This window comes from Chroicocephalus ridibundus, chromosome 2, assembly GCF_963924245.1.
Source record: "Chroicocephalus ridibundus chromosome 2, bChrRid1.1, whole genome shotgun sequence".
Taxonomy (NCBI): domain Eukaryota; kingdom Metazoa; phylum Chordata; class Aves; order Charadriiformes; family Laridae; genus Chroicocephalus; species Chroicocephalus ridibundus.
The window spans coordinates 153,999,609-154,025,611 of NC_086285.1; the positions used below are offsets into that span (position 1 = coordinate 153,999,609).

General features: G+C 45.0%; 1 protein-coding gene across 1 annotated transcript in view; it reads right to left on the reverse strand.

Annotated features, from left to right (window-relative positions):
• Positions 1–436: 436 nt before the first annotated feature.
• EXT1 (exostosin glycosyltransferase 1) overlaps positions 437–26,003 on the reverse strand; it is a 185,801-nt gene continuing 160,234 nt past the window's right edge. The window contains exons 3-11 of the mRNA XM_063327440.1: positions 24,368–24,475; positions 20,091–20,210; positions 14,702–14,834; positions 13,253–13,371; positions 12,449–12,544; positions 9,723–9,812; positions 5,829–5,989; positions 4,683–4,854; positions 437–1,535 (exon numbers count right to left, since the gene is read on the reverse strand). Of these exons, the coding sequence (XP_063183510.1) occupies positions 1,350–1,535; positions 4,683–4,854; positions 5,829–5,989; positions 9,723–9,812; positions 12,449–12,544; positions 13,253–13,371; positions 14,702–14,834; positions 20,091–20,210; positions 24,368–24,475 (1,185 nt within the window). The 3' untranslated portion in view covers positions 437–1,349. The remainder of the gene's footprint in view (positions 1,536–4,682; positions 4,855–5,828; positions 5,990–9,722; positions 9,813–12,448; positions 12,545–13,252; positions 13,372–14,701; positions 14,835–20,090; positions 20,211–24,367; positions 24,476–26,003) is intronic.

The window sequence follows — 26,003 nt, forward strand, 5'->3', positions numbered from 1 at the left end:
GGAATGGCATCTCCCTGACCCAAATCACTGCTTTTGTTTTCATTCTTCAATTGAAAGAAACACATAAATAAGCAAAGCACTACAGGGAAATAAACAACTGGAATATTTCCATTTAAAAATACTTCCATTTGAAATGATAAAACCATTTTGGAGCGTGAGCAATGCCAGTATTTCAGGGGCAGGTTTTTCATCCGAGTTACCCTGCCCCAAGTACACCTGGGAGCACCCACTGCCGCCAGTGCCCAGTGTCTGACCATGCACTTTACTTCAGGGGTCAGACCTCCAGGAGGGAATTTCTCCACCTATTTGCACTTTAAAAAAAGAAAGAAAGAAAAAAAAAAAGAAAACATCATGCTTTGATTTCATACAAACCAATTTGTTACAGGCCAAATTCCTGCGTTGCGAGCACTGACATGCTTGCTTTTTTTTTTTTTTTTTTTTTTTTTTTGCCAACACCCCTATCGCCCTCAGAACAAAGCTATTTCTAGAAATTTAGCAGCCGCGGCCAAGTGGCACCAGTGCCCCCGGGGCAGCAGGGTCTCAGGCAGGACATGTGTCCCACGCTGGCCATGCTGGCTGTCCCTTGGGAGCTCACCCACGGGGATGCGCCTCTCCTGATGGGATACGCAACCGGCACCGCATCCCCATGCTCCAGGGCAGCCCTTTGCTCCTCGGCAGCACTGCTCCTCTCCCACTTCAAGGCAAGGCCGATCGCCTCTAAAAATAGGGTCCCCAACCAGGAGGATCTACGCTCTTGCCTGGCTTGGTGGGGATTCTCCAGTTTTCCATCCATCCAAAGGGGTTTTGCCACAGTGGCTGCTACCGGCTTGGGGAAAACCAAGGAAAAAAAATTAAGAAGTCAGCAGTACATGAGAAACGTTAATACTTCGGTTCTGTCCTGCTCATGCTCAGTTTGGTTCTGAACGTGCTGCATTTTTCTCCCTGTGAGATTCAAGCGTTTAACTTTGCAGGGGAAAATGAATGAAAACGGCAATGACAATCAAATGCATGAAAGAAAAGAAACGGCAGCTTTGAAATATTCACAACCAACACAATTTTGATTAAAGAAAGAACTCTGTTTTTAATAGGTTTTTTTTTTTTTGATCATTAAAAAAGTTTAAACCTGCATAGCAATCATTTCAAAAATAATTATTTAATGTTCCATAATGAAACTGTACACGACCTAGTCTGGAGCAACAGAAGCCTGCCGGGCGGCTCAGCGCAGTCCGGAGCAGCGAGCCCCAGCCCCGGGGCGGCCACCGGCCGGGATCGGGCACTTGCCATCGGTGGCACAGTCTGGCTCCACGCACCGGTGGCCGGGGACGGCTCGGTCCCCTCAGCAGCGCTCCTCAGAGCCGTTCAATGTCTCGGTACTTCTTCCTCAGGATGGAGACCTGGTCTTTAAAGAGGACAGGGTCGAGCCTCATCTGAGAGTGGATCAGCGGCATATAGCCAAACCAGCTGGCGAAAGTGTTCATGCAGCTCTGCCGCTGGGCGAAGTGGTCAGGGTCGGCCCAGCGCGAGGCCCGGGAGGTCTGTGTGGAGAGGAGAGGAGACCAGAAATCAGACGTTATCTGCGACACAACAAAATGGTGGGGAAGAACGGCTGTGGAGCGCCTGGCTCTGCCGTAGCTGTAATCTGCTCGTCGGGGGGGTTCAGACCAGGGGAAGGACACCCTGCCCGCAGCAGGAGCTGGCGATGGCGAGCCAGCCACCCACAGAATCACAGAATGGTAGGGATTGGAAGGGATCATCTATTCCAACCCCCTGCCAGAGCAGGGTCACCCAGAGCAGGCTGCACAGGCACGTGTCCAGGCAGGTCTCGAATATCTCCAGAGAAGGAGACTCCACCACCTCTCTGGGCAGCCTGTTCCAGTGCTCTGCCACCCTCAAAGTAGAAGTTTTTCCTCATGTTGAGATGGAATTTCCTGTGTTCCAGCTTGTGCCCATTGCCCCTTGTCATGTCACCGGGCACCACTGAAAAGAGCCTGGCCGCATCCTCCTGACACCCACCCTTTAGATATTTATAAGAGTTGATAAGATCCCCTCTCAGTCCTCTCTTCTCCAGGCTAAACAGACACAGGTCTTTCAGCCTTTCCTCATAATAGAGCTGCGTCATTCCCTTGATCAACTTTCTAGCCCTCCGCTGGGCTCTCCAGCAGTTCCGTGTCTTTCTTGAATTGGGCAGCCCAGAACTGGACACGGTACTCCAGAGGTGGCCTCACCAGGGCAGAGTAGAGGGGGAAGATGACCTCCCTAGACCTGCTGGCTACGCTCTTTTTAATGCACCCCAGGGTGCCACGGGCCTTCTTGGTCATAAGGGCACATTGCTGGCTCATGGTCAACTTGTCCACCAGGACTCCCAGGGACCCCGACTTCCAAAGCAGCGCTGAGGGCAGTGCGGCATGGTGACCCGAGTTCGACCATGAGCCAGCCTGACCCAGACCATGACACCTGCAGCAGGCCTCCCAGCGCCTGCCAGCACGCTACTTCACCCCACCCCTCACTCTGTTCCTTTTCAAACCCTCAAGCTATTTCAGAGATAAAACAAGTCCTTAAAAACCACCAGGAAAGACAAGAAGGCCACAAGAAGGCTTTCCACTGGAGGTGCACATCCTCTGGCCAGCTGCTGCCCATTCAGCCGTAGGAGGAAAACACCCTGAAATTATTGCAGTTTCTCAGGTCAAAAACGCACTTTTGCAGTCCAGATCTGCAGAAATTTAGACACACGTAATTTCAACTAGCTTGTAACTGAGCTCAGCAGAAGTCTTTACGTGCTGGCGTTACTCATGCGTGTAGATGTCCTGCAGAGAAAAGCAGGGTGCTCCCAGGAATCCCACCGGCCAAGGCTGGTGCATAAGACAGTACCATCTTATGGACAGAGAAAATTAACCGTCGTTCCAAGCTACATCACGTTAATCTGACGCGAAAATAACACCACAGGTCGCATACATGCAAAACGCTGTGGCCTGATTTTCCAAAGCTAAGGGCAGCTGCAATTCCTATGAAATTCAGCATCCCTAACAGCTCAGAAGCAGTTATTATTCTCTATCTGTACCTAAACTGCATGTATAAACGTAATAAAACTATTATTTAAGACAAACTGTGAATGCCGAGAACTAAGTTTTGTTTTGTGCCACTGCTCATGCATCTCTCTCTAGTGCTTACGTTTCCACTACACTTTAAAAACAAATATAAATTCATAAAATCCAAGTGTGTTAATTAAAATGCAAAGAAACTGATAAAGTCAGGGACTTGCCAAATGAATGTGGTATCAGACTTGATCTTTGTCCAAGGCCTGTCCAGCTTAGCTCAAGTGGTAGGTTATAATGTGCATTGATTACAGACTCTTGATTATACTGAGCCACTAAAGAGCACGCAAAAGCTTGTTGCTAGAGGATTATAGCAGACATTCTGGCCATTAACAGTGAATTTCCACACGGCTATTAATCTCTGTCACAACATTGAGGTTATGTTAATTTTTTATTTGTCTTTCAAGGAATTATGAACACGGTCCATTACATTTCCCAAAGCTGCAGGAACAACTTGTCTTTAGCAGAGAGTTATAGTTCATGGCTGACTCAAGTCACCCGTGCTATAAAAAGAAAAATGGATGTTCAGAATTTGCCAAACAGCCAAAGCACGGCCCTGTGGAGAGGTGAAGCTCAAACTGGAAGCAATAGGTACATTCTGGATGGCACCTTCTTGTTCACAGAAGGTCTCCTGGGTACCCAGATGAGTCAGAATTACCTACACTTCGGATGACAGTGCAGTGGCATAGAGATAAGGGAGTCTACAAACTGGCATGGCCACTCCATAGTCAAAGATCCAAGTAAAGCCAATAGGAGAAAATGTGAGGGGACAAGAGAGGGCCCCTTCTTTCTCCTGTCCCCTAGTAATCGCGGTACTGGTTTGTAGTGCACATCACAGACACCATGGCAGCACAGATGGGAGGTTGTTTAGGACTTGCAGGTCTTGCAGGACTTGCTGCACCCCATCGCTCTCTCACACAGGCCAGGAGGACAAGTGCCGCCAGGTTACCATGTCTCCCGGCTACTAGAAGGTACACCCATTTCTGCAATGACAGAGTGCTTATCCAGGAACTGGAAGAAGATCTAAAGCAAGCATTTCATGGCTGATAGTGAGTGAGGGAAGGTATCATCGTGGGACAAAATGGTCCTTGTGGGAAAAAATGCTTGAATATCGCAAAATACCTCTGTTGTGACAGTCCGATGTCAGTGCTTGAATCACACTATATTTTAAAATAGCACAGGGATGGCCTGGTACATTACGTTCATTAATAATTAAAAATAGAAAATCTTTATAGAATTTACTTCTGCTCCTAGCATTCCATGACTAGGTCTTAGGTCTGGAATATTTAATTAGAAAACTGGAGTTTCACAGAAATTACGTTACCAAAATCATCAGTTCCATGAGTTTGGAATGTCCGTGAATAACACTGTGAGGAAACTATGAAGAGAAGCTGTCATCCACAGTAGATGCTTGCCATTTCTCCTTTCCTTCACCATAATAAGCACATCTAAAGTCTATTTACAGTTCTGCTAAACTAAAAACTGCAAAAAAACCTGACAGAATTGTATCACTCTGTAAGCCTAACCTAGAAGTCAAACCGTTATATTATCAATGCATCCCAACTGCTACAACATGCTGTGGATACATACCTGTCCCATCATGGTCTCCTTATACTGTTTTTTCTGTGTTACTTTGATTGGAGGCAATTTTGTCACGGCTGACACCAAAAAATTCATTAGAATGTCCTCACAATTGGCCAGTTGGTCCACCATATTCTTTAGGCTGGCAGGCAGGTAATGAGTGTACAGGTAGTGATAATATCTGGAAACCAACAGCAGCAATATTAATACAAGACACTGGGCTTTCAGTTGAGACACAAGTTTTCTACTCAACTCTGGATACACTAATTCCTTTTTTCAGTCCCATCCTCCAACAAGAAGGGAGAACAAATCTCTGTCTCATCAGGACAGTAAAAAGTGCTAATGGAGAAACAAAACTTACGCCTTTTTTGTTATTGGGTTGAAAGAAATAATGCGGACCTAAGTATCAAGATAATGGAGAAGTAGGAAAGAGCACCACACTGCTATAATGTGATAGACAACATCGATGAATTCATCCTCCACCTCTTCCTTCAAAACTATTCAGTTGGAGAGAACTCTATTACAACTGGCCTAGTACTGTCCTTATTGTTGGAATTATTCTCCTTTGGGCCCATGTCATCCCCTGTGGCCTGTCTTCTCCTTTGTGGGGACGCGGATTAGGCACACCAGAATTTGCTGACTTTCTCCTAAAATCTAGAGAGGCCATTGGTCTACTGAAGTCCTAACGACAGGGCTTTCTCCAACATGCCGCAATACGCCGATCTGCGATGTGTCCACTGTACTATGTCTCTAGAGCAGCCAGCAGACTTTGCAGTCTGCAGCTGTCAGCCAACACATCCCCAGAACTGGTCTGGAAGTAACCTCCTTTCTGCTGTGCTACAGGCCATTCAGCCGAGCAGCTTAATGAATTCGGGAACTCTTTGAAGTGTGTAATTCCTGACGTTAAAAAGAGCAGTCCGACTGCCTCAAAATACAAGGGACTTCAAAGAGACCCAACAAGCGCAATAATGATTACCAGATCCCCAGAGCTAAACCAAGAACTTAAATTATTACCCCATAAAAAGTAGACCCATTTATTATCTTTCCAGTTTTTCCCCTCCCCGGAAGAATGTTCTTCACCCCCCGCCCCCCGCCACCTCCCCTTACTATTTGGTTTCATACAGAAGGAGAACAGCAGATGCTTTGGGTTCTTACTTGTGGTAAATAGCAGCTCCTGTCAATACCATGGAATAGTCATTAGTCCATTTGGAGGTGTACCCCCACCTCTCCTTAGTGTTGTCCCAGAAGTGACTGCGAGCAGGGTACCCTACAATCCTCTCTGGAAAACTCTGCCAAACTGTAAAGGCAAAATCCACCTGTGGACAAAGGCATAGGCCAAATGAACACCGAAATTGTTTCAACAAATGTCAACAAAACAAAATATTACCTTGCCACTAATTCCTAATTCAGAATCTTGGAACTGTTGCAAAACATTAATTCTATGTATTCATCGGTAAATTAAACTGACTGCTTGACATTTTGCCCTATAATTATGCACATTTTAATGGTTCCTGTTAAAGGGAGTCTAGAGCATCACAGCATTACATTAACATTTTCAAGCTTGCCCTTTACGTATCAAACCTTTTCAAGTTACAGAAAGAATGGGTGTAGGTGCGTGTATTTATACTTAGATGCAATACAGAGTGGTAACAGCTATGTGGTAAACTGAACCTTTTGCACATCTTTGTGCATCTCCCCTACCATTTCAGTACTGCCGACACAAAGCTTGGAAAATCAGGAGTCAAACACCTTAAATTACAGGGGTGGCTCTGTGAGATTAAAACAGGCAATCAACGTGGAGTCCTTTTATATTGCCCATCCATTTTGGGCCTCTGAGGTGCACGCAGGTCATACTTTTAAGACTGTCTACATGACCAAGAGGGTTGAACATATAGCTTAATAAAGAGGAAGATAAGATTCCCATGTAGTTAAATGGCTTTAGGAGGCTATACTTTAAGAAAAATGCTTGATAATGTATGAGCCACAAGAAGATGTCAAAAGCTGCCAATATTTTATTTTATTGTCCTGTTGTAACTATTTTAATAACTGAAATCTCTGAGAACTGAAAAGGTGACAGGACAGTGCTCCCCCAGGATCTCACCAAACAAATAGTGGTGGCACTAGGAAAAGGATGATTGGGGTAGTTTGCAGGAGGCTCATCAGCACTAGATTTGAAAGGAGTTTGTAAAAATACATATGGAAAGTTTTTTATCACTATAAAGTTGGTTGGCAGTCCCTTCACTTCAACTTAGGTTGTGGTGCTCAAACTAGACCGAAATTTTAGAAAGAGTTAAAGACAATTCTAATTGTCCCCGTCAAAGCCAAGAAAATGAGGGATTTGTTTCTGCACTGCACACCAAGTTTTCTCCAGTACCAGAGGGACCTGAAACTTTGATCAAAAATGCTTGAAAAACCTTCCAAGAACCCAGCCAAAGTCAAGGGTGCAGAGGTTAGATAAAGAATAGATGCTCTGAGAACAGTCACATTTTGTGTGATTACTGTCAGACTTCTCTCCTTTACAAATGTTTTTATGAAACAGAAGAGTCACACATGTACTGGAACACAAAGTTAGGGACTGGTTATTTTCTTTCAAGTTGTTTCAAGGAATCTGAGGCCAACTAGAAAGACAATGTGCACAAACCAGTTACCGTTGTGATAGTTCTGATCTCATCCAAATCAATACCACATGAAAGAACTAAAGGGTTTTTTTTCCCCTGTAAAGGCCTTTCCCATAAAACGTGACATCTGTTTTCTTTAGAGAAGTCTGAGAATCTCAAACCTAAATAAATAATAAAGCAGCTGCACTCAGCGCCCTCACTTGTGCTTTCAAGTATCTGTCCTTGTACCACTGAGACACACTAAAGCAACCACTCTAAGAGAAAAAACTCCCTTTATTAAAAAAACCCAGTCCTCATCCTATACAATTTTTAGCAGCATTATCACTCAGCTGATCAGCAGGAAAAGCCAACCAGGCCGCCAGTCTCTTGAACCGCCGTATCGCTTCTGACCTGGGCTGGTTTCTAATTACTTCCCACGCAAACATCCCTCTGCGTATGTGACACAGCTCCTCTCACAAGAGCAATTATGGTCTGTTCTGTTGTGAACGGAAAACCTTTACTACGCTAGAGCCTGAGAGAGCAGAGGATGTGCCTGGTGACTGCTCCTCCCAAGGGGAAGGTGATCATGTTTGACCACGTTTCTAAATTGCCTTCACTGGGCCTTGAAGCTTTGCCACAATGACCACCCATGAGCAGCCGGTTTCAAGGGCAGTTTCACACCATGCGTTTCATGTCAGTGTTTCAACAGGCTGTTTCTTTGCCTAAGCCATACAACGGGGCAACTGAAGTGATAGAAAGGCCCCAGTTCTTCATAGAAAGCCACCAAAGAGAGCTGCTGACCCTGGCACAGGCTGAAGCTGCAAGGTGGGTGTTATTGAGAGCTGGGCCGCTGGTTCTCTCATGGCACAGGGGCCATGGGGCGCGTAGAGCCAATAACCACCATGCAAACAGGCAATATCGGCTGCAAGCTGCTCACAGGAGGCAAGAAGCCACGAAGAAATGTGTATGTTGTCTCACACAACAAAAAATATTTGCGTTTCAGAATGTTTAGGGTAAAACATGGCCAAGCAGAATGAGAAACACTATTTATTTCATATGTGTTCCAGAAGCCTGAATGACTCCAAAGTCTGGATGATGACTAAATACCAGTCAAAACAAGACAAAGCCCCAAATCCGCATGGAATCCACAGGCTGGATTGCTGTAAATACCACCACAGTGCAATGAAGTCCCTGACAGGTCTTACCACGGCTCCTAGGACAGCTAAGACAGGACCTTCATCCTGAGCAACAACCTGCTTAGAACTCCCCCCCCCAGGATAAATGCATTTTACTGGGTTTGGTTTGGGGTTTTTTTTTGGCTATGCGAGGTTTTGAACACAAGTGCTTTGGCAGCAGCCGTATTCTTCCTCATCTAGCAGAAACTACCAAGGTGTAACCTTGGTATCAAATAGTTTCAATGACAACTACTTCTTCCATCTGTGCAGTAGAAGAGGGCTACCGTGGCTCCTTCTAAGGAGGAACCTTAAGACTTCTGAAGTCTAAGCACAGCACAACAAAACCGTAATGGGGAGAAGAGCAATTGTAAACTCATCCATTTAGAACGTCAATGTCATGTTAGAGTATATAGCAGTGATGGGTGACTAATGTTAGGGGTTTCTCCACTGACATATAACTAGTAGTAGCATCAGTGCAAGATCTCCATCACTGACATAAAAGCGTTTTTATAAAGGTGAAGTGGGGAGAAGGGAGAAGGGCCATTAACATGGGGAAAAAAAGGAAAAACAAAAGAAAATCGAGTTTTTCAAGCTATTCCCTGGCCATCATTAATAATGTATTTCCCAAATATTGCACTCTATATAAACTGTCATCAGTTTCCCCTGTGGTTCTCAGGAAGACGTTCCAGAAATCAATACTCATCCCAGTTGTAAAAATTGGTTTTCTACAGTATTTTTCTTTTCTTAGCGCTATCTTGCTCTTAGCACAAACACTCTAACACCTAAGCTAGCCAAGATCTCCAATTTTATGGGGCGACACAATGGTGAGAGCACTCCTCAGTGAAATCCTGCATTAGGGTGGCAACGCTGTCTTTTGGAGCGACAGCAGTCCCCTGCTGCTGACACCCCTTCCTTCCCCACCTACACCCTACTGATAACGCGGGGGGAGAAAATGCTACCCCCATCAGAATAGTGAGAACATAGTATTAAAGCCGACTGCTCTTGGCTGCCTACACCCGCCTGCAGCTATGTTACTAAAATAATAAAGAACCTAAGAACCATATGCTAATGATGAGCCAATTAACCAGGGCGAAAAGCTCCTCTGATGGCAGGCAGTGGCAGGGTTGCTGAAACAAGTGCAACACGCTCAATCTGAAGAGTGTAGCAGGAAATCTGATAACATTTGCTCACTGGCGAAGCCAAGAAGAGAGCCTATCTGCCGTGCTCAGGATGAGCCGAGGAGCCAAGCAGACTCCCAGGATGATGGAGACCCTTACCTCAGTGGTTGAAAGCACGGTGTCCTCATCCAGGCTTAGCACTGCATCTGTCACTATGTTGTCGTAGGGTAGGAAGCGACTGCTCATAACCTGTGGGTATCCAAGGCAGAAAAGGGAGGGGGAAAAAAAATCACTTGAAGGACTCATTTCCAAGGGAAACACTCAATTTTATTCCTCATTCATAGTTCCTCTTGTCTGAGATACATCGCTTATATCTCTGTCTGATGGAAAGCACCCTTCAGCTCAAGAGTGAAAGACTTTCATTTTCGTCACCCCAGCAGTCAGCCTACACCTTCTGCCTGAGCAGTAATTTCTGAACAGACCTCTCTCTTCGGAGCATGCAGCTTTCCTTTTGCCACAAACTACAGTGGTCCATACTGGGAATTAGATGTACCTACAGCTTCTTTAGGGAGGACATTTTCCCTGGTCGCTAGGACTGTCCCTCCGCCCTCCTACGGGGTGTGAGGATCAAAGATAATGAACGCCGAGAAGGACTTGCAGCATTCATAAGGTTACGCTGCTGGGAAGCCAAGCAGTCCAGGCTGTGTGTGAAGGACGTTGTGCTACCAGGATGGTTCCCCTGTAAAGTGGTACAGCTCCATCTCTGTGCATTGCTGTTCTGTCCACAGGGAGCTGCTGACATGTGGTGCGACATTCTCCATTAGTAAAGGAGAATATGCTGAAGAACACATGTACCAGTTGAGCTTCCCCTGCATCAAGAATTACATTGGTATCGTAGCATTTTAAAAAGTCACGTTCTTAAGAGACATAACTGTATATATATAAAATCTATACGCAGAATAAGCTTTTAAAAATTATGGCAGGACTGTTCTCAAAGCAATAGGAAATAGATGGGAAAGTGGGATCAAAAGAGGTAACAGCAAGAAATGAGAATCCATATGGTTTCTTTAGCAGACTAATTAGCACCTTTCGAGAACTGATGAATAGTAACAAGGACACAACACTATTTGTTTCCTTCATTTGCTAGGAAAAATAGCCTGGCTAGTTAATAGACTTTGTTTCCAATTAATTATGCCAAGAAAACACTACAAAAATCAGGCCCAGTACAAGGAAATCACTGTATGGAAACAGGGACACGGAGAAGTTTTACACATCCCTTGTAATGGTCATTTCTGCATCCCCTGCAACCTGTTTGGAAGCAAGTCCCTGAATCTATGCCTCGATTCAGAGGAAGCTCTGTCTCTATATAATCAGGAGGTTCACGGTGCCTGTCTGGAGAGCATCCCTTCATCGCTACGATGGCCCCGGTCTGGGGAGGCGGTGGCTGTGAGGGTGAGTTGATCTGGCTGGGGCTGATGGTTTTGCTTTGCTTACACAAAGGCAAAGCAGAGCAAGCAGCTGGCAGGAGACCAGCGTTCTCAGCCCAGCTCTTTTACAGACTGTGTAAAATTGTCAAATAGTAAAACAGTTGGGACTACCCATGTTTGGTTGTTGCTTTTTTGGGTTTTGGTTTTTGTTTTTTTTTTTTGGTAGTTAAAGTTCCCTTTTGTAAAACAGGTGTGATAATGTATCTGGATTTCATGAGGAAGAGTGAAGGGTAGGTAAAGGCAGACCTCTGTGATCACCTGCACAGAGTAACTGTGCCTGCCAGTATGCTTCAGCTAAGACTGAAGAGGAAAAGCAGTTCCTTTGTGCAGCCTTCAAATTGCACTGCTCTGGCTCTGCGAGCTTTGTCCAAACAAACAGCTTTTCCACGCAAGAAGCCATTTGGCATACCTTGGGATATTAGAGGGAAGAGACCGTCCACTATAAACACACCTTTGTGTACTCAGGAGACTCATTTGTAATCTAAACAGTGTCTGGGCCAATTTCTACAAATACTGTAGAGCTGGTCGGAGGTTTTCTCCTCTGTCTCACCTCTGCGAGTTTTCCAAAAAGAAAAAAAACCCCACAACGTTCAAAAGACTCAGAATCAGTACAGCCTTTCTTGGCCCTGCAGCAACTCTCCGGATACTGTTTACAGGGCTAGCTAAGGCAGGAGCCGTCAGCTGCCAACCTCGCAGGGCTCTCGCTTTTCCCTTGTTAAGGTGACGGGGGAAAAAGACCAAAGACAGGACTATAAATTCAAAATAGGACTGTACAGCCAAAGAAACTAAAAGTTCCCTTTGCAAACACAGAGCTCAAGAGCCAGCTGATAGGGACTGCAGAGAGGACCAGCCCAAATCTGTCTCAGTCACACGCTAGCAGCAAGAAGTCTTGCTTCTCTCAGGCCTGCGTTTGCATCTGCATCAGTCGCAGCAGTACCCTACGAGGCCATGAGAGAAGGTACTTTTCAAAGGCACGTTAACACCATTCTTTTTCATCTTTTCCTCTGCTTTTGAGTCCACAGCTGACCCCCAAGCCTTGCCTCTGACTGCTCAGACTCAATTAATCCAGCTGCATCACTACTTTCACGCAACTGCAGAGACAGAAATCTCCAAAGATAGGGGCAGCACTACCTACTCTTGGGACCACATTTCAAAACCGGGTCCCACCTGTGAATCTCAGATTCACAGCATTAATTGCCATGCTGATGATTTCTGAGAGCATGGGGCCTCATGCATGAAACACGAAGCTGTGACCAAGCTGGTACAAAGGGCCATGGAACAGAAAAGAGCTGTCACACCACTGGGAACTACAAAGCTTTCACCAAAGCAGCTGGGAAAATGAATTCTGGTCCCACTGGAGAATACACGCGATCTTTTACAATGTTTCGTTCCACCTACCTTGCTCTCTCCTTCAATGACTATGACAGGCACAGAAGTGGCAGGCCAGCGGTGTTTGGCTGGGAGGGGTTTATCACAATTCCATAAAACAATAATCTGAAAGAGAATATTGGACCATGATCAGAGACCTCACTGATAACGCAGTCCAAACCCAGAGAGACTCAGATCACCAGACAGAAATGTTAAATTCAGGTTAGGAATTTCAAAATCAACAACGATGATGCAAATCTGTGTAAAAATAACACTTCCTACAGTAATTTCCCCCTTCCTAGACTGTTTACAATATAGGTCCTCTCAGGCAAACACAGGCTGGACAGGAACTCAGAAGTCTCTACCCAGGCGAGGTCATACGGATGTCACTGACTTACTTTGGCTCTCATTAAAGGCTAAGCCACTTGTGACACTCCACTGCAAGAGGGCGCTCCTTCTGAACTCCCCTGGGCTTCTTTTAGAGACGCCAAAATCCTAGCACTGCTGGGAGACGAAGAGCCACAACAGGAGGAAGGAAGATTACACAGGGGTCCTTGAGGCAAGGACATCCTTTTTGCAGTTTGCAGCACGTGCAATCCTGATCTTTAAAGTGCAGTCATTATTTGACCAGCCTCGTGAAACAAAGGCTTTAATTCCTGTCTTTATTCCACTCACGCCACACTCAGAACTTCTGTTTCCCACGCATGCAGGTCACAGACAGTATTGAAACAGGGGTCTGAAACAGGACTGAGATCTGAAGTCAGTAGGCTTTTATTTTATTCTGGATTGTTATTTTGTCTTCAATGTGACTGACAGTCGAACGGCGCTGCTTACCTGTGCACAGTACTGGGACTTGGCTACAGCAACCAGGAGTTTCAGCACAGGCTGAGATTGGGAAACCAGGGGAGTTACTGCGTGGATAACGGCAGTGAATGTGGAAAGAGGCTTCAGACCTGAAGGGAAGAGATATGTGTTCAGTGAAGACCAAACTGCCCTGGTTAGTACAGGTTAAAGGACTCTGGAGATACAAAAAAAGTATCTGCACTTAATGCGAACCTTGCCGTGTTTTTTTAGGCCATCTCCTTTCGTCTCGGATACTAGGATACCAGATGCTTCAGAGGAGATCACACTTCCCTTTAACTCCCACACCCTCTGAAATCCCTGACTCCAACACAATTACTGCCTTTCCTCACTATTTCCACAGATGTCCCGCAATCTCTTTCTTTCATCCAGTTTGTCCCACAGATAATATTGACATCTAGTTTGTTCAACCAAATGTCTTTCTTGACACAGGTTCTGTTTTGCTGCCTGGCTCTGGATGCTTGATGTTTTCTACAGATTATCTCCACAACTTCCAGAAGCTTGTTCAGCTTCCTGAGTTCCATTACAGCCTCTGTCAGATTTTTGCTCTTTCTGGGTCGATCCCCATCCACATGCCTCTTCAATTACCTCCTGAGCTGATAATTCTGCTTGCATCCTTGCCTTCCATTCCGATATTTTTGTCTCGCTGTGATTTCCTTTTCTGCCTAAAATAACAGATCCTACTGGCGTCTACCCTTCATTACTGCTCGCAGTCTTACCTAAATTCGTCTGTGTGGGGTCATAGTCGTTTTTCATCAAAGTTCCCACAGAAACCTTCTTCTCCCTCTTTAACTGTGAATTTTTAGCAGGTGAGCAGTACAGAGCCACACCAGTGGGATGGTGCAGGCTGAGCCAAAAGCAGCAGGAGCCTGGTAAGCAGGATCACCTCAGCCTGCAGGCACATCCCCCTGCAGAACTCAGTGTTTAATCTCGGCTTCAGAAAAAAAGCCACGAACCTGAGCCCTGTTCATTCCTTCTGGTGGGATCCATATGAAAACGCAGAGTATGGAGAGTAAATCCATACCAACTGTGCACTCCAATAACAAGTGTCATGGGTAAATTACCACTTTTCCAATTTGCTGAGCGCAAGTAAACAAAGAAAGCAAAAAACTATTCCTCTTATGTCCCCCCGGGCCATGAATGGGTCAGCAACTCAGGCATTAATTACTGGCAACTGAAAAGTATGAAGGGACATAGATTTTTTTAAAACAATCTTTGCAAGTAAGAGGCACGTGATGCATGTTGATGAGTCAGAGACATTCTAGTCTCCAGCAGGCAGGGGAGACTGAGACAGGATAAACGAAAGGCATCATTAACTAGAAACGAATGGTAACTCACTTGGCATGTGCTACTCAAAGATCGAATTCCAAATTTCCACTAGAGATTCCAAATACCGCTAGATTATAGCAAGGATTCACTCACCGAGATTAGCATAGTAGTAAGGAAAATCTCCCAGATATGAGGAATATTGTGGCAGTACAAATAACCCTCCAGGATGTTTGTTCCATATTAAGCTGTTACGTGATATGTGCTTAAATATTCTGTCCTGAATAATCTGGAAAACAAGAGAGGTGATGATTTTTAAATAGACTGTAATAGCCACTGGTAGAAGCTCCAGAGACTCCAGCTGACTGGAATCATCACCCATTTTGCAAAAAGCTGAAGCACACAAATTTCTAGACATTCCTGCTTAATCTCGCTGAAAATGACAGAGAACCTGCATGCTTTGACACCGCTTCAGCAGCTCAGGCTTTGTGCAATAGGTTTCAGAGCACCTCATTAGTCTCTCTGGACATGGGGACCTTGCAATTCATTGCGCTTTGTATTTCAAGTCAAATATTTTGTCTATTAGTGTATCTTAGCAGTTGTAAGCCCGATTAGTTCATTGTCAGTTTCGCTACCCAGAACTCACAGAAGATAATTATTTGAGGATGACATTACAAAGCTAGGTATTATTTTGAGATAATGAGAGCATTCAAAATCACAAAGACTTTCAGCAAATCAGGCTGCACTAATTATTCATTTTTGCTTAATTATAAAGGGATATTAGCATTCGGATACATCACTGATTCCACGTCTCAGTTCTACAACAGTTCCTTGTTGGACGAAACAGAAAAAGATCTTTTGGCAATTACCGTCTGTCTCTGCACAGGGCCACAGGCACAGATTCCTAGATTTTTAAGGTCAGAACAGACTGCTAGCTCATCTGCTTTATCATCTGGAATACCACAAGCCACAAAAAAATGATACAGGGCTGTACAATTAATGTATATTTATAAAACTAATTACAGTTACTTCAGCTCAATTGCCAGTATGCAAGAACCACAGCGGTTCTTACGCTGATGGGAGCTTTTTCAAACTTGCTGCAAAGGCATAACAAGATTCTGGGGCGGGAAGGTACAGCTGGACAAATTTAGCCTCCAGATAAGATGCAGCTTTCTAAGGGCCATCTGCTGTTGGGCCACTCGTTCTTACAGGTTTGCATCAGAGCATCGGAGGTTGACAGGTCTGGAGAGGGGACACTGCAAAGGGCTGGGGAACGGCAAAGAAAGAATTTTCCCCTAAGTCGGCTAAGCAGGATTGCTGTGTCTTCTGCAGTTCATCTTCTGGGATCTCCTGTGGAAATTTCACGTAATTGGCAGTTTATGCATTGTGCAGGGCTCAAGTGCCAAGAACACGTTGGTTCTTCTAATCTAACATCTCTGGCCTTAACACAGGCACATCCCGGTGGATGTTGGACTAAATCTGATCCCTCATCATTCATCCTGGCCTTAAAATCTATGGAACTAAAGAAAGTGTATACCCACGGCACAGGAAAACCAAAAGCAAGCGAAAAGACCCAACACAAGCTGAACAAAAGCAGCTGCTGGAATCTAAACAAGCTAAAATCTCCGTAAGCAGCTGAGTTCAGGGACGTTTGGTCAATAAAGAAAATGAATAAGTGTTGCCACAAGCAGTGATTTTCCTTGAATTTTTGATTGCCATGACAAAAAAATGCTAAAACACCAGTTACGTTCTGCTACACAATCCACTGCTGGTGGCAATATTCATACTGCTAAATTGGGGCAAATGTTAGGGGTTTGCATGCTTGTCTTACTTTTGTCTACAGCCAATTACCGTAGCTAATATGCCGTAATTCACTCATATGCCTAAGTTAATTTAACTTTTTATTCGGTCTCAGAATAACAGACTTAGGACTGTATTTCCGTCACTGACAAGGCCAGGCTGGACGAGGCTCTGAGCAACTGATCTAGTTAAAGATGTCCCTGCCTACTGCAGGGGGGTTGGACTAGATGGCCTTTAAAGGTCCCTTCCAACCCAACACATTCTATGATTCTATGAAAAGTGTATCTGAATATTTCTGTTTGGAAAGTTAGGTGTATCAGTCGTCAGATCTCCTGCATGGTAGTGGGGAGAGGAAAAAAAAGATGATGACTGCTGTTTCTCCATCTGCAACTTATGCCACTAAACAAAGACAGAACCTAGAAAGTACATATTTTCGAGTGTTTACCACAAAGCCTAAACATTACAGCTCCTTCCTCCTGCTTTCTCAGAACTGGGGCATAATCAGATAAGGAGAAGTCTGCGAATTTACACGGTCAGGAGGTTTTCACAGACGGTGGAGTTTTCCATCGCACTGGTAGCCAACAAGGCTGCAGGGGAAACACATGGCTCGCATTCAAGGCTGCCTCAGCGCACCCGGAGTGAGCGCAGCTCTAACACGGAGCAGGTCCCCGGTGCCACGCAGCCTTCGGTGCACGGCAGGCACAGACATCTCCCCAGCGTGGTCCCACACCAGGATGGGGAGCTGGCCTCGCTGATTTAGCACAGTGAAAAAACCAGAAGATTAATTTATCACACTCTTCATAAAAAACCTAGCTAGCTGCCTGTCATGGTAGAGGGGAGAAAAGACAACTTGGCAGAAAGAGAAGAGAAAAGTATATAAAAAAAAAAATGACATGGAGGACCAATCAATTAAAATGCAGAATGTATAGCGTTGCACATGTTGCAGAGACAGACAGCAGCTACATGGGCTCTCCAATGATGAGGCATGACAGCAAGTTTAATAAGAGAAGGAAGGGGTTAGGAGCTCTGGTGAGATCTCCCTTTTCTTTTTGGAATTCATTAATAATCCAATATTTTTGTCTCTCTCATCCTCACACTTCAAAAAGTTCACACATTGCCTGAATCATTGCTGCTCCTCAACATGCCCCGGCCAAGTATCAATCACTTCTTGCCTGTCCTTTGTGCTGTCCCTCTCCCCTCCTCTTCCCAAGCGGAGGACTGAGCATGCCACACAGTGATCTAGGGATGTTCTGGGTTTGTTTTCAGAGAAGACCAAGCTGAAAAAGTGCAGACACACTGGAACTCCAGTGTGTCCAGATGGTGTTCGCAGCAGTCCAATGCTGCGCTGCCAGCGCTCCCGCTCACCAGCCTGCAGCAGACGCTCATGAAAATCCTTTCCTAACCCACACCATGTCCATGGCACGGGGCAGTTCCTCTGTGCCTGCAGCGTGGGGTTGCTGGCCACATGATTCAAACCTCTTATTTTGGGCTATGAGCTGTTTGATTCAGGCCACCGAATGCCTCAAGAACATCAAGGACCTTAAAACGTGGCTTAATGTTTTCAGAGGTGTCCAGGATAAAGGGTAGAGGAGAGCTGTGATGTCCTTGCAGATAACAGGCCGCAAGAAGATCAAGGACCTTAAAATGTGGCTTAATGTTTTCAGAGGTGTCCAGGATAAAGGGTAGAGGAGAGCTGTGATGTCCTTGCAGACATCTGAGTTGGTGAAGACTTTTTCTGTACTGATACCCTCACACGTGGACATGTACCAGCACTGCAGTCAGCAGGCAAGTGATTATTCTGATGATATCTAGCATCATCAGAGCACTCTGACACAACAGTGTTACAACAGAAGATGGATAACATCCACCAGAAAAAAATAATCCTGCCAGGAATTTACTTCCAGGTATCAGATTTTAAGAAGATAAACGGCTTGGAGGTTTCAGATACCAAAAATCACTCTCAACTGTTTTATTCCTTTCCTAAGGAAAGTTAACTCAGGACTTTACTTAGGCAAGTTGAAATGTGAAATGAGTATCTGTTCATAAGAACAAAATCCCTCTTAGCTGTCTCAAAAATTTCTGAGAGTCCTGAATTAAAAAATAAACAAAAAACCCCTCAAACTAAAACCACCCTCGCAAACAAATGAAAAAACCCAGAACGTTAACTTCAACACCAGGCATACATTACTTGGTTTCATTAAATTAAACCTTCCGGGAAGATTTTTTGGTTTTGCTTTAGTTTTTTCCCCTCTGAGCGGAAACGCCAGCTTGCTGGTTGCCCGGCTACTTCGGCTTTATTATGGGTTTTGCTGTCCCCTGGGCACCCGAGGCCACACGGGCCAACGTGTCCCAGGGCAGCGCTAAAGACACATCTGTGAGTGCTGGAGCTTGACGTGATGGACACCAAGGCCATGGGGGCTGCAGGTTACGCCCCCCCGAGACCAGCCCCAGCAGAGGCAGGAGAGGGCAGCGAGGAGAGGCGTGCACCCCTCGCCTTTTCGCAATCCCTAACGATGACAGGGCGCATGCAGGGAAGGGGCAGACGACACAGGAGGCACCCTGCTTGTCCCTAAGGGTACTGCTGTAAGGGGAAATTAGACTGCGAGCGCTGGCACATGGTCTTCCAGCTTTGTTAGTCCGATCCTGGCGTGGGCTGTGATAATTATCACTGCCTCATCAGCGCTTATGGGGAGTTTGAGGATGCAGAGCAGTTCCCAATGGGCAGCACAGACGAAGACATGCTCTTCAGGGGGGAGGAGAGAATTGCGAGGACAGCTATGCCAGGGGCTCCGAAAATGTTCCCTGGCTGGTTTTCCTCACTGGCACAGCAAAACCTAAGGGACTGTCTTGCAGCAGCTGGAAGTAGATCAGCCACGGACAACCTGTAGTGCGGGCAGCAGCACTCATTTGCAGTTTTCAGGGGAAAGCAGGCACAGCGGGAAATGTGGAGCTTTACAACTGTTCACAAAAGACGGATGCAATTGCAGAAGCATTAGCATAAGACGAATGCATTTGCACCTACAAAGCGAGCCACTTTCAGTGGTAAAAGTGTGTCAAAAATTTATGTGCAAAATTGCAAAACAATTAGAAGAGAAACCTGCTTTTGAAATTGTAGCCTGGGCCCTACTTCTAAAGAGCCTTTCATCTCTCCTCCGTCTCTGAATTCAGAAAGCATTCTCTCCACATTTGACATCATCTGTCTCCCTGTTTAATAGTAGTCTAATTATGATTATTTATTAATATCTTATAAGGACGATCAGGCCTTTCCCTTATCCTGTGTGTGAAGATAAGACACAGTGATTTACAAGGCCCCATCTTCCTTCAGCCAGACCAACAGCCCCACCACAAGGCATCAAAATGTTAAGGAATGGTCGAAGAAGAGCTTTACAGTAGTATTTTTTCCAAAATGAATTCCGGAAAGGTTTCTTAAAGAAACGCATTCACTCCCAATGACAAGGATAGTGATTCATAAGCCATAAAGCCTTGCAAAGGCAAGATCTCACATGACAACTTTTCCGTGTGTCAGGTAGCTCCCATTTTTCACCGTGTCAGTTTTCTAATGCGGATTCCGATAATGAAGAAAGTATTTCCTTCGGGAAGAAAACTTATCAAGATGCCGAGTTTTTTTCCCAGTGACCAATTGTGTGTCATGAAAACCAAGGTCCGACACGGGCTCAGGACAGGAGCGGCTGGACAGGCACGGGAACCTTGCTGCTCGGCAAGGTCCCAGGCAATTTTTACTCACCTCTAGTGTAGTCAATACAATCTTCTCAACTGAAGAAAAATAAGCCTCCCACAAGAACTGTGTCTGCTGTCTAAGTGCTAGGATTTTATCCTGATGGATAGACCTGATTGTAGAAGGAATCTGTAATACAAGATGTAATATAGTCAGAAGCTTCAGAAAACAACACAATCTTGTCGAATTAATATGCTGCTGACAAGCCCTCTCCTCTATTAGCAAGCTGCAGAGCTCCGGCGCTCCTGTCCGACAGAGACGCGTGTGTCAACAGTTAAAGCCTTGATGTAAAACGAATGAGACACAACCCTTTATAACCTTTGCTACTGAATATATGAATTTTATTTTATCTGCTTTCTTTTAGTTTTTGGTTGGCTTATGGTAACAAAAGCTCCCCCTCCCCAGCACTGTGGCGCGGCACAGCAAGGAGCTTCTCCATATACCCCTCACGCACAAAGCTTTTCAGGGACTAGTATTTTAACAAACTAGTACCTGCAGGTCTTGAGAGTCCAACAATAACCCCCGCTCTCAAAGTATATTAAAGGGATCGGGAATTGCATTTACTGCAGCACGGCAACACTAAATGCCCTAAGGAAAACACAGCAACATCTTAAGTAAGACTCCACTTTTTGGGAGCCCGTGGATCAAATTGCATTTTACTAATTACTGTGGGTAGAAAGAATAATGACTCCCACAACACCCGTTATTCACTGCTTCTTTTTTCCCCTTTCCATTAAATCAACCCATAAACTCTGGTATAAGTTGCCTTACAAATAAATCCCAAATTATCCTGCTGCAACGCTTTGCCATTAAAAAACGTAGCTGCCCACTGGATCGGAAGGGGAGGGCTTCACTTTAACGTCTTTCCCCATCCCCATGTCCCTCTTCCACACTGGAGAGAAACTAATGTACATACGTGTCATTGCTTAACTTCTTAGGACCTCGACCAAGGCCTCCAGGACACCACTCCAGCAACGCAAACTGACATTATCAAGCGAATTTAACTGCAAGTTGCTTCAATTACAAGCACCAGAAAGGTATCTAGGATATTTTGCTGACTTGTGTTCATTTTTTCTAGAAACGAAGAGTTCTGCTTTTGCGCCTACTTATTTGTGATTTCAGATTAGGTCACCTCGTTCTCAGACGCTCATTTCTCATTAATCTTTTACCTAAGTCGCTAGTTGTAAAAGCGCATACCTGGGCTGTGTGGTGCTTTTTGCACATCCCAGCTTATTCTGAAGCTTACCTGTGCCCCTGCACATCTCGCTTTTTCCTGACCACAAAACCCTTTGCCTATTCAAGAGGGACAGGGAACTGCTGGAGAGGGTGCAGCAGAGAGCTACCAAGATGATTAGGGGACTGGAACACCTCTCTTATGAAGAAAGGCTGAGGGATTTGGGTCTCTTCAGTCTGGAAAAAAGACGGCTGAGGGGGGACCTTATCAACACTTATAAATACTTAAAGGGTGGGTGTCAGGAGGATGGGGCCAGGCTCTTTTCAGTGGTGCCCGGGGACAGGACAAGAGGTAAAGGGCACAAACTTGAGCATAGGAAGTTCCACCTAAACATGAGGAAGAACTTCTTTCCTTTGAGGGTTTCAGAGCACTGGAACAGGCTGCCCAGAGAGGTGGTGGAGTCTTCGTCTCTGGAGACATTCCAAACCCGCCTGGACGCGTTCCTGTGTAACCTGCTTTAGGTGACCCTGCTCTGGCAGGGGGTTGAACTAGATGATCTCCAGAGGTCCCTTCCAACCCTATGGTTCTATGATTCTATGATTCTATTCCTAAAATATTCTGAGAGGTGTCAGGGATCATTATTTGCTTTCACTTGCTCCCGAATCAAATGATTTCCCAGAAAACATTTTCCTGAAGAAAATTTGAGATTTTAAGGATTTATATGTAAAAAATTTCCACAGGAATTGGTAAATTCTTTACAGCATAGGTTGCATCCCGGTCTGGAGACTGCTTCCAAAAGGACCATGGCTCCACAGGGTGCAGAGTCAGATGGGACAGTCTCTGCTCTCTAAGACCTTCGTCTCTTAGACCTTCCTCTTAGAGACATTGCTAACTATAATACAGGATCTGAGCTTATGAGAGAGTTGGCACTACAGCACGGTGGAACTGAAGAAAAAGGCCAGACTGTTGAAGATGCTACCTTACGTTTTTTTCCTATAGGCCCTTTAGATAAAATATTCCCTGCAAAACTAGTATGAAAGAAGCTAAAAACGTGTATTAGTACATGGTCTTCTAATTGACCACGTCATGAATGGTGATATGATGCAGTAAAGTACTGCATCAAATTTCATCTTTTGTGGTGGATATTCTTTCTTTTTATTACTTTTCCAATAAGTTCCAGTAAATAGAGGGAGAATGAACATTACCTGTACTGTTTGTACGCAGATGTGTCTTAATCACACCTGGGATTGTTATCTACAGCAAACACATGATAAAGATCAATTCACTGTGGTGATACGACATTTTTGCTATAAATGTAAATGTTTCATTGCATTATGTGCATCTTTGCGCGTGTGTGTGTACCTGTGTGAGCAAGAAATAAAATCAATGCCCATTCCCAACTACACCTTTTGAAAGGGAAGGCCACTCTGGCTGTGAAGGTTACTGCAAGAAGTTACGATTTTACAGACCACACCATGCTCGCGGGCGCCTGCAAACAGTGCCAAGGTTAAAAAAAAGCCTTGGTGTCTGCTCCGTTACAACATCTGGAAAGAAAAATCAGAGCTCCCATTTTAACTGCATTTGCCTATCGGTTATTAATCTACTCGTCCAGAAAGACAGGTGGGGAAAACGATGTATTAATACTAATCTGGCAGGATTACACTGGAATTATTAGAACAGGATGACGTCTTAATGAAAGGTCATTTCAGTAATAAGTAGGAGGAAGGGAAAAACCATCCTGCACAAATAAACGCAGAAAGGCTGGATTAAGCTCTCCCCGCGCTACGATGAGGAGAATATGCAAATAAAAACATCCGAGCTGCTCTCAAACAGGAAATGAAAAACTGTAACATAACAAAAACATTTCCCAGAGCAGACATTCAGGCCCCCTGCCAGCTCTTTAAAAACACTGTTAATAACGGTGCAGTGGCTGTTCAATATGGAAGCAGCTGTGAGGAGAACGAATGGCATGTTACCGGAAAGCATGAAGATCAGCAAATTATTATTATTTAAAGAGAGAAATAATTCTGCTCAGAAAAACGTGCTGTCCACAGAAGCAAAAATCCAACGGCCCGTTCATATTTGCAGCATTAAGGAGAACAGGCAGCACTTCGCAAGGCTTGCTAGGCCCGCTCTTCTCCACTATTTACTTCTTCAGACAAGTAAATAGGCATCTAACAAGATTTCCAAAGGTACTTCATTTTTGTGGTGCCAAGACACCTATACCTTTGAAGGCTTCTCTTCACAGATGACAACAGCTTGCCACTTTGGAAATGAGTTAAATTCAGCCTTGAAAAAAGAAACCCTCTTAGTGGTTACTTAGTGGCTACTCCAGATCTCATGGATCTCAGCTGGGTGATGGCGTTTTATCAAATGCTACTTTGGGGAAACCATTTTTTCAAGAACTTTTTCTAACATCAACTTCTCCACATACTTTACAGAATGTATTTAGACTATAAAAATAATGTAGTGAATTTAAAACCAAAGTAGATGCTGAAGGCAGCAGGGAATTTCTAACTTCTCAGCCCGCTTTGTTCCATGATCTCAAGGTGATTAACAAAAAGTGACATGAACGCTGCTTCAGAACGCAATGTTACGTGGTCCAGACATCAGAAAAGGGACAGATTCTGCTTCCCACAAAACTGTCAGGTGGTAACTCCTGTCTGAGAAAATACCCGCTTTCCTGATGCGTCCCTTCAGTACCCGCCAGCCAGACACACGCACTGGTGGTACGCCTGAGGACAAACTATTTTTGTAGGACGAGGGCAAAACTTGCCTTCAAATGTTTTCTCTCTCATCACAGCACCCGGTCCAGGACAGCCCTGCCTCCGAGAGGCATCCAGGTGCTCCACACCAGAAGAGATTTCACGCTCTTCGGAAAAATAAGAGAGTCTCTTGCATTTAAGAGTGTGGCCTGGTGGCTGCAATGACCTTCAGGTCAAAAAATGAATGATGTCATATTAAATGAGTTCATAGCCGGCGTGACACAGACAATCCCTTCATGATAAAAATTCTTTTACAGCCCTGACCTTTTGGATTCATCTTCCCCGTCCATTTAGATGGCGGCAGCAATAATCAACTGATCTGCTGAAGGCCGCGGTCTTTTCCTTACCTGTAATAACAATCTCTCATCGCCTATGACGGCAGCTTGGTTCCAATCAATCACTTCCGAGAACGGCAACTCCCATCCGTTGCTGAGCATAACCGGGACGCAGGCAGCCTGCATGCACACAGAGGCATCGCCGTCGTTAGCGGGGACCCCATGATTAGGGCAAGCTTTGAGGTTTGCACCAACGCCGTGACCGTTGTTTTCTGCACAAGCTCAGAAGGAGAGGCAACGTGGCACAGACCGCCAGAAGCCAGGGGCCGCAGGAGGGCGGCCCAAATGTTTATGGTTCTCCATGTAGCGCTTATTCTTATTCCCTGAAAGGTGGGGTTTGCACGGAGAGTGGCATTCGAAATCTGGTGCTTACGCTGCCAGGCGAGGGCAGAATGGTTAAAATGCAGTAGATGTAACACTAGAGAATTTAATACAAAATGATGGCCTCCCTCGCTGCTTTGCGAACCATTCAGCAGGGCGCTAACTCCCTCAATTTTTATAACATGTTGCACGACAACCCTACCGAAAATGTGTATCACATTTAATTCCAGAGCACTTTTTCCACAAAGGAGGAATGAATTCCCTGCCCTGTTTGCTATCAAGTCTCCAAACAGAGGCAACTGCACAAACAGAACTCATCTGTCATCACCCATCTACAAAAATAAGAACTGCTTCCTCTCTTAAAACAAACAGAAAGCATACACATTTAGTATCTATTTTGTACCAGTACGATCTGTCTAAATTATTTAATCTTTCATGAGTTGCGCAAGTTCCTCTACACAGACAGCAGGTTTGTGAATATTCAGTAAATAGGGCAGTATTTCTGTAAATAAATGATCGCCACTAAGTTCTGGTCAGCTGGATCACAGCATAAGATCCAAACCACAAGCCTCCTGATGTGACGCAAGAACCTGTTACCAGAGGATCTGCATCGAGCCTGTGCTCTGGTTCAGTTTCATTTGGATCAAGACAAACTTAAGTGCTCTGAATTTGGTCCCAACTGGGGTCAGTTCCTCTCGTCCCTGCCAAAAGATGGTATAAAGGGCAATCTTTCAGACTGCTGTACCTTCCTTGGTAACGTGTATTACGCACAGGATCTTAGACTGGTCAAGTCTCTGCATTGCAGCAGTACTTATAACGTATAAAGAACTGTGATCTTCTGTAAGGAAATGACATTAGTCCATGAAAAAAGCCAAGCAGAAAACACTTAGCAATGTATTTTCATGTTTAAAACATGCCACTAATGTGGATTATGTCTTTCAACGTGGCCTGGAGCCAGACAGAAATTGGGAATTCATCATAATCAGTGAATACCGCTGCTAGTCTGCTAGGAAAATCCTCAGTCCCTGCATTTTATCACCATCAACCTGGACCCTTCAAGTTCTGTGCAGTGAGGTACACTCCCTGCTTTCTTCTCCCGAGACAATGCATCTAACAGAAACTGCGTGACTTGTGGCTCAGATGAGAGAAGAGCTGAGCAGTGCTCTTCAGGAGGATCTGAAGTGACTTGTCATCCCACATAAGCCAGTCCCACTTCTTCCTCCGAAGAGGCTGGAGAGGGAACAGCACTTTGCAGGCTACTAATCTTCACCGGAGTAGGACCAAAGAGGTAAGGGACAGTCCAGAACTTGGATCTCAAAAGTGGCAG